The sequence below is a fragment of the Larimichthys crocea genome, chromosome II (genome assembly GCF_000972845.2).
Source record: "Larimichthys crocea isolate SSNF chromosome II, L_crocea_2.0, whole genome shotgun sequence".
Taxonomy (NCBI): domain Eukaryota; kingdom Metazoa; phylum Chordata; class Actinopteri; family Sciaenidae; genus Larimichthys; species Larimichthys crocea.
In genome coordinates, this window is record NC_040012.1 from 2,837,684 (window position 1) to 2,850,786 (window position 13,103).

The window sequence follows — 13,103 nt, forward strand, 5'->3', positions numbered from 1 at the left end:
CTTAATAACAGGAAACACAACAGTGTTTAGGGAGATTACCTCAGTGTGTTAACAGATCGGTTGTTGCAGAGAAGCCAAACGTTGGTTTTGGTGACGTTTGTGCATCAGCTGCTGCGAGATTTCCCATCGTACGTTATCTTTTTTATTTATTTTTTTTAGCGTTCGCCAACTTCTCTGTCAGCTGTCGGAAGAAGACCTCAGCATGCCGACAGATCTGACATCTGACAGCAGAGCGAGTCCTCTCGCTGCTTAATTGAAGACTCATTTGTTCCCGGTTCAAAGCCGGAGGTCGAGTAAAGACGAGGCAGAGGCGGGCGAGGTTGTAAACAGGATGGAACAGCCTTCCGTTTTATTCTAAATTTGATATGTACAGGGGAAAAAAAAGTGGCTGTGTACATTTCTTAATATATCATGTAAAAGTTTCTGGAAAAAAAACAAAAACAATTGCACATCAGCGTCCGTTACTTTTGATACTTTAAAACACATCATGGTACAGCATGGTTGAAGGCAATGTCAAACGGGATACAAATACACTGATGACCGCTTGTAAAGTGTTGGCTCTTGTAAATAAAATAGAACTCAGGAAGGAGGACCCCCCCCGTCAAACAAAACAAAGACACATTTTAATACGATGATATTAAAAATGTTTAAAAACACACAAACAAATCACATCGTGTCGTGTGTTATTATTATCTCAGGCACTTATCGATATCAGACCCCGTCACGAGGAGACGTTACATCCTTCGAAATATGCGAGTCTGCGTTCACAGACGCACTAGTGTTCACAGCAGGAAGCGCTGGCCGCTACAACCAAACACTTTTTAAATTTTTTTTATTTACTAAAAACCTTTCAGGGTGAAGAGATATGTTTCATCCTCACCTACACAGTTTGTGTCTTATTTGGTAACAGTTTTTTAATCAAACATGATGCAGAAGGGACATTTTCTTTAGCTTAAAACAGAGCAGTGTGCTGAACTTTCCTCGAGTCGAGAAGTCCTTTTTTTTTTCTTCTTCATCTTCTTCCTTTTTCCGTTCATCATTCATTACCCCCGCTAAGCCTGCATCTTTCCCAGTGAGGGTCTTCATTAACCAGCAGGAGATAATGTATGCCATGCAGCTTCACTCTGCATATGGCGGCCGTGTAGGAGTGAAGGGCAATTAACGTACCGCCTGTTTGTTTTCCACGGGCTCGATGGTGGCAACTTTTCCCTTTTTTCGTTTGAAGTCGGGCCTCGGCTCGATCTCATTCGTTCACTTCACAGGCAGAGACAATGGTGTCGCGGACATTAGAGAGATGTCAGGGAAGGGAAGGTTCAGGCTGGGAGGATCGGTATCCACCTACTGCAACAATTACAGCGGTGGGCTGGTGGGCAGTGATTTAAGCATGTGTCATCAACGTCCCAAGGTCTTCTCTCAGACCTACACCTCCAGCAGCTGCTTTCACTGATTACTTACTCTCTCCTATGCTGCTATCCTGCTAATCAGCAGCCGTGGAGTTTGATTGGAATGGAAATACTCTCAGGTCGTAGTGGAACGAGCTACCGAGCGAGCGTGATGATCAAAACGTCGCTGGTTTAAACTGTCGGTTCACCTAAACGACCAAAAAACGTTTTTTACATCCAGGTTTTTCTTCTCATGCAGAGTTTTGGTTTATTTTATCCAGGTTTTTGAGATTTCTGTCTCCACCCTAATGCAGTAGAGATATATGTAAGTGAAGGTCTCAATCTCCTACATAAGGCCCAGTCACACCAATTTAATGCAACGGAATCAACCACAACCAATGGATTTGTTTTGGGGGGCAGCGTGACTCTTTTTCGTCAACTTCTGGCGCGTGATTTGTTGCTGTTGACCAATAAAAATCAGAAATGGATGAAGCCAACGAAGCTAACTAGTTGCTTTAATATAATCCTCTCCTGTTGGGAGTTTAAACTGCTCCACAGAAGAAGCGTTAAGACTGGAGTAGATCTTATTTTTTTGTTCTGTTAGCAGCTGAGGTAACTGGCGATTAAGCAAGCCAGCAAACTTGCAGAGCTGTTGTGCGGTCGTGATGATCGTGCACACGAGTGCGAGCGGATGAACCTTTCGCTGTGACCAGGCCTTCACGGGTCACGCTGTGAAATGTTTTCATGTGAACTATTTCTGTGGGAGAAATCAGTTTCGAATAAACGCTTCACAAAAAATCCTGGAGCGGAGCGTCAGCTCAAAAAAGGTAAAAATACCGAAAAGCAATTACAGCAAATTGAAAGTAATTAACTCTTGAGGACAATTTGGCCTTTTGTTAAAAAATGGGAGAAAAGCTGCAGTTAATCTCACACTGGGAGGCTCATTGTCTCTCCACACATCTTTATTCTGGCTCTTTTTATTCCTCTCTTTATGTCAGAAGCCGGGGCCCTCTGTCGATGCCTCTGGTGGCAGCTTTCTTTGGCTCTGGCAGGCAGCAGGTGGCTTGTGATGAAAAATTCAGTGCAGAGCCTGACTCGGGAGACGAGGAGGAGGAGGAGGAGGAGGACGACGAGGGGGAGCAGAGGGAGGAAGAGTAAAAGGACGGGAGTGAGGAGTGAGATGAGAGGGGAGGTGGAAGAGGAGCGAGAGTAGAGGAGGATAAAGGTGGGAGTGTTGAGGTAGAAGAAAGAAAAGGTAATGAACAGAGGTGACGAGAACAACGAGAGGAGAGCGGGAGCCAGAGTTCCAGACAGACAGGCAGGCGGGCCAGGGAATCAAGCCCAGAGCGGTGCAGGGGGGCCAGGCACAGGATCAGAGCTGTCTACCCTCTCTGCCTGGGTCTCCTCCATGGAGATAACACACGATATGAATCATTTATGAAGGGGGCTTTTTTTTTATTAATAACACACACACTGTGCCCTTCTACTTTCATACACTTTGCCTTGTTTTCTACACTCCCTGGGGAGTGCTCAAGTGAGAGAGCTCGATCGCAGAGGAGAAAACACTGGAAGTAAGAAGGAAACTGAATGCCGAGAAATGCCGGTGAGGGTCGAACGTTTTGTAAAGTGAAGAAAAGGTGGTGGTGGTTTGTGACCGATGGGAAGAGAGTCATCCGTGGGACACTTTGTAAAGCCATGACACACATACTCCATCGTGAAACATGTACCTTGTCACATGCCCACACACAAACCCACACACAGAGGATCTTACGCCTCCCCGTGGCTCAAAAGAACGCCCACTCGCTCGCCTGTCTGCCCGTTTGATTGTCGGTACACGACGGTGCCAGATCTCGATGAATCAGAGTCCTGGACGACTGTGAACAAGCATCGTGTTCGTGAATGCGGAGAAGGCACTGAGCGTCTTGTGTCTGTAGGAGGGACTGACTACTGGTATAGGTCATCGGCACAGCGAGGGACTGGACACAAACAGCCACATACTGAGTATACTTCACGACTGTTTACCTCTAAGATCATCGCTAAGCTATAAGACCTCTAGGTTGTCCCTTTGTCAAGATTTGTAGCGTCCACTTTTTGCTGGTAATCCCCTTTAGCTCCTCATCCACAAGTTCTTCATTCATAAGTCCAACAATACTCCTCAAGAATAAAAAAGTCTTCCTTTCTCTGACCCCAATCTGTTAAGCCTTGCTAACTGCGAAGGCGAAGGCGGCACATCGTGGCGGTACGGACCCTTGGGGGAAGCCGGGTCCTTCAGGTGTGCTGTTGGGTACCCATCATAGCTGCTGTTACCGGTGTTCTCCTGCATTAACTTCCCTTTGGCTTCCTGCTCTCTGCGCCTCTGCTCCTGCCTCAGGAGCTCCTGAGCCTCCAGAAGGACTCGGGCGTTGACCCCTCCACCGCCTGGGTAGCCGTTCCTTGAGCCCTGATAGCTGGAGTACCTGGGGTTGTCCTTGGCTGTCTGGAAGCCCTCGCCAGGTGGGTACGCCTTATCCCAAGAGTCCTGGGAGATGGAGCTGGGGTTTTTCCTGGGTTGCCTGGTGTGAAGAGTAAACAGGAGAGTTACATATGATATGAAGCTTTAAACATAAACACAAAGTGACACATCGATGACTTTTGAATGTCCACAATCGACATTAGATCTTCATGGGATTTGTGTTGGGTGATGAAAACAGAAAGTGTTGCCAGGGCGGTCCGATGAAGTCAAACTACATTAGCTTCTAACAATTCCTGTGTACATACATCAACTGAATTGTCCACCACCAACATGGGAGTCCCACAAGGTTGTATCCTGGGCCCCTTTGTGTTTACCCTCTACACTAAGCACGCTATGGAAGATGGATCTCTCAACAAAACATCCTGAAACTGCCATGTGCCAGGAGCTATATGGATGAGATAGAGGTGGATATATCTAATGTTTATTTGTGTGGTTATGTATGTATATGAGGCTTTGTACAGGCTGCGGCAACACATGTCCTTGTATATCATTGATAATTAGGAAAAAGTCAGACATTTATGACACTGAAGCTTTTCTTTCTGTGAGATTGAGAAACTGATGCACTTCTGATAGAAGAGCAGATTAAAACAATGACACATGAATGATCTCGCATTCATTCTTTCTCAAACAAAAACACTTTATTTCTCCCTGACGCACAACTTGACGCCTCTTAGTCACATCCTATGATCTGTTGTGGTGGGGAAAAAAATATCACAAGGTACAAAAATGTAAATTCAAAAACCCTTTTCTCTTAAGGCAAAAGGACTTGTGTTTGGAATATGCTAAAAAAAAATACACTCAGCTGCATAGGGTAGGGAAGGCATCGCATTCAATGAAAATGAGGCTCCATTACAGTCTCACAAACTGCCTCCGGGCAAGTACCAGCCCACGATAACAACATACAGGGATACCTAACCATGTCAAAGCCTCCTTCCAGCCCATTAGGCCCATTTTAAGACAGACAGGAACAACCATTGGATCTGACAGACAGTAACTGCAGACCTTTTTTGGCAAAATGAGGCGACCATCTCGTCCACAATGGATTTGCCCGGGCTGATATTTGACACCTGACACGAGAGTCTTAAAGGCACAGCTAAGTTGTCATACTTCCGAGGAGGGGGTGCCGCCGCCTCGCCCTTTTACCAGAAAGGTGGTGGGAGTCCAGATGTGTGACATCACCTCTCATTTCTGCTTGGCTAGCCCTCTTTGTGGCAGCCCTGCCTGCCTGCCTGCCTTTGTGTGTATGTGTGTGAGAGCCCATATGATATGCATGAGTGTCCCAAGTCCGACAGCTCCACCCATTTATCTCGAGGGCAAGGCGAAATCAGAGCAAAGAGAGAGAGAGAGAGAGAGAGGAAGAAGACAAATGCATCAATGGGCTTCTGACTCTGAGCCGCGCATAATTAGCAGGTTTATCAGCCAGCTGTGAAGAAATCGTATTATTCTTGTGTTTGGATTCGAGTAGGAAAAAATATATATATATATCTAATGAGAATAGAAAAGACCTTTGTTTTTATTCAACAGAGACTGAATGCAATTGGGAATGGATACGCTTCTTGATCGGTGAGATAGGAGAATATAGCCCAGGTTTATTCTTGCACACGGTTGAGTGATTCCAATTTTCAGAGACAGGCGTCCCCGGCATCTGATTTAATTTCATATGTTGACAAAGAGGCCAAAGCCGGTCTGCCGATCCCCCCCCCCCGCTGAGAAATGCAAACCAGATCGCTCCCCTCCGTCTGATGCCGTGCCAAACGTGGGGCATGTACATGTGTGGTAAATACAGAAGGATGTATACTGCTCTGTATTCTGTGCATGCACACATTGAAGCATGACGGATGATAAAAACAAAAAGGGGAGAGGAGGACAGGTGACGGAGTGAGATTGACTTTGGGACAGGTTGTAGTGCAGGGCAGGACAGACACTGGTGAGACCAAACGCCTGCTGCAGCTGTTGTAGCCAGTAATGGCATTACTTTGGCTCTGAGATCAATGGTGCTCGTCGGTGATGAATACGAGGGCCCTTCATCCGCCGTCACTGCTTCAAATGGCAGCGGTTTATTTCCACTCACGGCGTCTTGTTTAGGAAAGGGTCTCGCCCAGAAGGGAACTGACCTTTATCTGAAAATGAAAGCTGTTTTTTTTTAAGGAATGCTACCGCCATTAATCACGTCTCCATTCACAACCCCGGTCATGAACAACATAAGAATCCCATCACGAGGGCTGTGATCTCCTAAACGCCATATTTACTCCGTCTCAGCCTCTGACTTCACGCGATGGTATGCTCTAAGTCAAACAATAGTTAGTGCACTCGAGATACAACGGCGGGGTTCATCCAAACAGAACAGTTTCTTAATGGAATTAGCGGAAAAAGCAAAAGGGACGTGGCCACAGGATGTTGCCTCTGACCGCTGGAGCGAGACGCCGGTTCATTAATCTTTCAGCAAAGCTGCCTGCAATATTTATCAAGGAAGGGATTTATGTCGATAACAGTGGATTAGGCTGCGACGGTGAAGTAATAGAAGACAATATATTTAATGTTGTATATGTACGGTGAGTGCAAGTTGATGACGTTCAACCCTGCACGGTGTTGGAGAGTTTGAGTAATTACAGAGTGCTTAGGGAAACATAATATTAACATTTCCTCCTGGACTGACTCGAGAATTAAATTACATGCCAGTGTTTGGACTTCACATTGTTCTGACCACCTCAATGCAGGTTTTACTTTTACTGCAAGTAATGACTGTCATTTTTCTTCATTCTATTTGATGAATTGATTCAGTTTTTTTGGGTCTTGTTTCGTCCACAAACCAAAGAAATTCAGTTTTCTGACATCGATGACTAAAGAAAAGAGAAAATATTCACATGTGAGAAGCCGGACATTCAAAACAGTCTGCAACTAATACATTCATCGATTTATCAGTTTTTCATGGATACTTTATTGCTGCATGATAATAAAGTTGATCGGCTGCACTTTGTTACAATGTTAATGTAACTTTTGAATTATGTATTCCAGCACAGTGAACACCAGATTTAGATAAACTGGAAAAGACTGGAAACCAATGGACGACCATTGACCATCAAATGCAAATTTCTAAATCCAAATTTGTTTTAAAGAAAAATCAACAGAGCACTGATCTCCCTCTAAATCCCTTAATATTAATATATTAATCTCCCCTAATATCAACTATCAGGCTCACACACATGAGAGTTTAAATCATTTTTACATTATAATCAAATGCCTAAAGATACTGGGTGTTGTATGTTGTGTAGATTTTAAAGCCCTTAGAAGAAAAAGTGAGCTGAATGATGATCTGTAACGACACCCACCTGTCAATCAAAGCGTCCACGCTCTTAATCCTGCATAACTTTAAGCCTTAATATAATGTGAACAGGTGAGTTGTATATAAATTCACCCTCAGTACAGTTGTCATGAACGGGGAAATTAGCTACAGAGACCAAAACTGTTTTTTGTACCAGGCTGTAAACATGTTTATTTCTGCTGTGAAACATGGGGACTTATGGAGACTGACTCACTTCTGGAGCCAGCCTCAAGTGGACGTTAGAGGAACTGCATTTTTTGCTCTACCTCTCACCGTGCACACACACACACACACCCATAGCACTTCCTGGAACAACAGGCAGTCATAGCATGCAGATCAAAGGGAATTACATTAAGCGAGAGGAAAGCGATCGTGTCAGATCTGTGTGTGAGGGTAACATGATCTGTGTGTGTGTGTGTGTGTGTGTGTGTGTGTGTGTGTGTGTGTGTGTGTGTAGGTTTGTGGTCTGAAACTGACCAGCTATGACTCACATGTTACATATACATCTATAATCTGCTGTCATTGCTCTCACAAGGCCATTACGATCAATCTGACATAATCAGACAGGCGTGCATGAACACACACACACACACACACACACACACACACACACACACACACACACAATCTCTCAGCACATATTGATTGTTAGACAGACAGAAATAAACATCAAACATAACATCATATCCAGCCTGTCACACACACACACACACACACACACACACACACACACACACTCTTACCGTGGCAGGGAGCTGTACTGTCGCTGTGCCTGGGCGAACGAGTCTCTCTCCTCCTGCCTCTGTCTTTGCATCTGAACCTCCACCGACACCGAGTGGCGACCCGGCTGGTGGTACCCGCCCGGACCGTTGCTGCTGCTGGTGTTCGACTGAAAAATAACAAGATGAGCAGCTCGGTTAACTCCCCCGTCGTGATCTGTGGTTTTTTTTATTTGACAATAATCCACTTTTAATTGGAACGCTGTCCAATAAAATCAGAAATATTTGCGCCGGGTGGACAAATATGAGTGTTTACAGGGTTCGATATTGTTTTATTACTCGTTTTAGTGCCAACGTGTCACAAGTTTTGTTCTAGTGTCAGTTTAAGAATGGAATCACATATAAGTGGGTCCAGTGGTTTCTTTCTCTGATTTGGATCACGTTATTTAATCAATTCACCTCCACTGTGCTGAGGTGGAGATACAGCTGCACACAGCTGCTTTACAGCTACAATACAAGACACGTGACAGCCGCTCTCTCTCTCTCTCTCTCTGCTGCTTTTGGTTTTAATAAACGCTGCTGACGTTTCTGCGTCCGCTGAAACTTTCACGGCGTTGAACCGCCCGCAGCGCTGATGTAAGATAAACGTATGAACGAGAGATTTTAGAGGCGCTAACAACTCTGAATCAGAGGTTTTATGTGAATGGAGCAGATCTGTTTCACGTCATTAATCCTCCGTATTTCAAAAGGTTCATGGTGTACAAATGGCTGCACTTTATAATATTAATAATCTCTAATTAAAACGCTGAGCCACATTCCATCAAACAGACTCTAAGTGTCATTGGTAAGTATAAAGATGAACTATTTCCTCATTTATGAGTATTCATATCTACTCCAGTCAGATGATTTTTCATCCTGTAATTTTGCTGAATGCTGATGTTTACAAATAAAATATTGTGACCCTTGAATGAAGCTCAGATATCATAAATTAGGAAGAATGAACTCGAGGAAATCATGTGCTGAATGATGCCTCACCTCGGCTTGAACCGTATTCTTCTAAACAAGGATGATAAAAAAAATGCCCCAAACATGATTTCATGAACTGATAAAGAACAAACATCTGATTTAAAAACATAAACTCATGATCCCTCATCAGATTTAAAGCATGAAAATCACAGCTGGACTTCTGACACAGTAGCCCAATAAAACTAGCACAAGTCGCTGACACAGGATACCTCTTAAAAATCTCCCTCCATCTAATCTCCAAAAAAAAAAAAAAAAAAACCACAGACAGACACTTACCAGCAGTTAGTCGGGCAGACACGCCCTGAGCTCGTCTCCTCTCAGGTCAAAATGAAGGTGAGACACAGACAGACAGACAGACAGACAGACAGAGGGGGTGAGGAGGAGTGAGGTGAGTGGAGGGGGCCATGCTGGAGGTCTCAGAGCAGGAGGTGCAGTGATGAGACGAGATGGATGTTAGTGGGTGTTAAATGAAGGAGACAACACTCGAGCCTGTTGACATGGTGACGGGACAGTCCTCCCCCCAGAAAGAAGATAAACATCTGTGCTGGTTGTTAGGGTTACAGTGTGCATCTGTAAACATCCGACAGTTTGATGACTTTATGGGAGAAAATACCATTTTTAATGAACAAAGTCCTCAATGTTCATTAGACCATACTAATGTTATTTATCTGCCTGGTGTCATGACCTCCACCCGGCTGCATGCCTGATCTTTTGCCATGTCACTGATCAGTCTGAAGTCTCACACACTTTAAAAGGAGTTCATGGCACCAGTTTTTAACAAATGGAAAGAGACGGAAGCTGCTGCCAGCCTCAGAAACATGTGGTCAGCTTTTCAGAAAGGTGGTTGCCGCCTCCCAGTTGAGAAGTTGGACAGGTGTTTGGAGGCATTTCATTTGAAGCATTAGAACTAAAGCTAACCTTTACAAGGTGACGACCGAGCCAGCTGAACTCGGTCCTCACAGAGATAGAAGCGAGAGCGTGCACACACTCGCCAACGACCTCAAAGCTCGGCCCACACTCGTACCACAACTCCTTCAGCTCATCGTCCTTCGATGTTCATTAGCAGCGTGGTAATAATTGTGTGCTGATCTGTCGTAACACAAAGCCAATCTAATTATTTTTATGGCTGTGCGACGTATTGAAAGGCCTGGAAGGAGCACGGCGGACATCAGTCGGTTCGGGGAGGCCATAAAACGATTTAGAGTGCTAAAGAGAAACTCCCCTTTAAACCAAATGAAGCCGGGGCAATCATCTCTGGAAGTGATTAGCATCGCCTCGCCGCTCGGCCCGACAACGAGGACAGAGAGAGGCGTGAGTAACCTTTATTCCAAAACTGAACTGAAAATTACCCGTGGGTAAATTACCGTCCCAATAATTTTCATATGAGCCAAAAAAAAAAATCCCGTATGTGGAATATTCCTACGGCAGGAATGTTGGCTCGCCTGCCTGAGCATGGTGGGAAAATACCCTAAAGGAATCCAGATAATAGCAGCATTAAAATGTTACAGTAAAATACAAGAGGCGATATTACGCCCTTTGCTAAAACCCCCACCATCAAGTGAATGAACTCCTCTTTTCCCATAGTGGTATAAATGAGTGCAATAAAGCCGGCGCGGTACTGCCGGCAGAGCGGGCATCAGTCATCCTGATGGAATTAGACCACGTTACCCACAATCCTCCCCTGTTCCCCAAACTATGGTGGAAGAGAAGAAGAGTGCTGGTGTCGCAAAGAAGAGATATTACACTGACTGACGTCATGCTGCCAAAGAGCTAAACAACAGCGTCCGTTAAAAACGGATAATCTGGCCGGTCGAGGACAGAGTGTGAGCGCCGTACGATGGATTCAGATTCACTGGAGGTGACGTGAAGAGGCTGAGGTGGCTGGGAGATGCACAACAGCATGATTAATGCTTCCATATGGCTGTTTAGAGACATCTGTCTAATTGGTATAACGTGACACTAACAGGGTCCCACTGAAGTCTGAATGGATTAACTCCTGATTGATCAATTTAAACTATATTTTATGGATGACTCGATTCATCATTTAGTCTAGAAAATGTCCAAAAATACTAAAAACGTCTTGACTTTGGACAAAACGAGTAAAGATATTCCATTTACAATGAAATAAAACTGAGAAAAACAGAAAAATCTTCACATTTTGCTTGGAAAAATCTGCTTAGAATGAGCAATTGTTGTTGATGTTGACTTCACTAAAACCTACCATGGGTTTATTTGGTCTATTTGACATCTGTTTGCATCATAAAACCGTAAAAAAATATATATATATATAAACGTAAGCTGCATCTGAAATGTGCTGTGTGTGAAAAAGGACACTGGCTCCTTGAGGTTTGCGGCACATCGCTCAGATGAAGCAACAAAATGTAATATATGCATGAGGCTGGGGAGGTAATTGAATTTCAAAGACACATTCTCCTGTTTTCCATATGGCCCACCAGTATGGCCAGGCCATGAGTCTAATAACAGGCAATTACTATGGCAAGCCTGAGTGTGAGCTGCACTCAGAGAGGACGGTTCCCAGAGAGAGAGAGGGGTCCGGATCGATGGTCTAGTTAAGGGTGAGGATCAAAAATGGTGAATAATTTGAATATTTTTGGAGTTTTCTTGGTTCAAGTTCTTGTACGGCTTCTTCTGCTTAGACAACATTTCACATTTGACCAATGTGGCTTTGTGGAAACAAGAGTATCCCCCTCAAACTGAGATATGGTACCAAAATGGATCTTATGTGCACTCGTGTAGAACATTTGAAATGATACCTGCCTCTGGTTAAAGACTTAGACGTGGATATTTGTCGTCGTGCCTGCTTCAAACCAGCGAGAAAAGCACTGCTGAAACATAACATCAGAAATTTATTAAGAGCCTGATTAAGAAGAACGTTTTCCACAAATTCGTGTGAACGAACCGTGCTGTAAAATGTTCAAAGGTTCTCTTTGGAAGCCGGGGGACCCTTCACTTTCAGAGTGTTCATGGGAAAATGAGACTTGCAGTTGATGTAAACAATAATAAATACCGCAGTATTGTTGAGCTTTTTAATTGAGAGGATGCTCGCTTGTTTGGAGACAAAAGCCGACGTGACCTGTGCTCTTCTTTCCCACACTGTCCCTGCTGTCGCTGCACAATGCCGACTGGAATGTGCTGCAGTCCGTTAGAACGCACGACTCCCGATCAACACCGCCGAATGCGAAACAAAACGATACATTTTTATTGAATTTAACAGCTAGATAAAAAAGACAGAGCACAGATGATTTGCTTCGTGAGCGCTCACTTTATCATTTCAGATTATAAACCGCAGGATCAAATTCTCCCATTGCACACCAAAGTCTGGGCAAAAGCTACAGTGGGGAAATGGTAATGTGGACACCAGCAGTAAAAAGAGTTCATACACATATAATACAACAAAAACACATGTGTGTGTGTGTCTGTGTGTGTGTGCAAAAATGACCTTGTATAGAGAAACAACCAACAAGGTGGATTCATATTATTTGTTGAAGGACGTAATTTACAACACACCTGATGTCTAGAGTTTGGGACAACACACAATCACCACATGATGTGTTTGTATTAAAATATGTTGTGATATAATATCTACAAAAATGTGTCGTCCCAAACTAGATAAAGGAATGTGGTGAAAATCACTCATTTATAGTGTGTGAAACAAAAATATAATACACATGATGCACAAAAAAAGAGTAGTAAAATCTGATCCTCACGCTTTCAAATTTGCTCCAGCTGTTCATATAATCATAATTTGTTATTCAAAAAAAAAAAATCATGTAAAACCAAGTACACTTGAGTCGCGGTGCAAGTAAAGCAGAGAGGACTAAAATAAATACTAAAAATATGACGAGTGATTTCATCACCCTGAAAAACTTTGAAGATTTTGTTCGTTTGTTGCTTCAGAGTGCACTAATTACCTCCTCATCTCAGCCGATGAAGCTCTGAATTAAATAAACGCTGCTTTAAAACGTACATCACCTTTAAAACTGTAAAAAAAAACAAAAAGGCACAGTTAAAAACCAGAGGGTTACAGATGAGACCGCCTTGGACACAGAAACATGGTGAAGACAAACCCAAAAGTCCATGAGGTGGTGGGCGGGTCCATGTGGATGACGGACAGACGGACA

General features: G+C 43.9%; 1 protein-coding gene across 8 annotated transcripts in view; it reads right to left on the minus strand.

Annotated features, from left to right (window-relative positions):
* Nucleotides 1-316: 316 nt before the first annotated feature.
* Nucleotides 317-13,103, minus strand: part of pard3ab (par-3 family cell polarity regulator alpha, b) — a 230,300-nt gene continuing 217,513 nt past the window's right edge. For all 8 annotated transcript variants that reach the window (XM_027291164.1, XM_027291143.1, XM_027291170.1 and 5 more), the window contains 2 exons: nt 7,960-8,105; nt 317-3,934 (listed from right to left, as the gene is read on the minus strand). In XM_027291164.1, the coding sequence (XP_027146965.1) occupies nt 3,538-3,934; nt 7,960-8,105 (543 nt within the window). In that variant the 3' untranslated portion in view covers nt 317-3,537. The remainder of the gene's footprint in view (nt 3,935-7,959; nt 8,106-13,103) is intronic.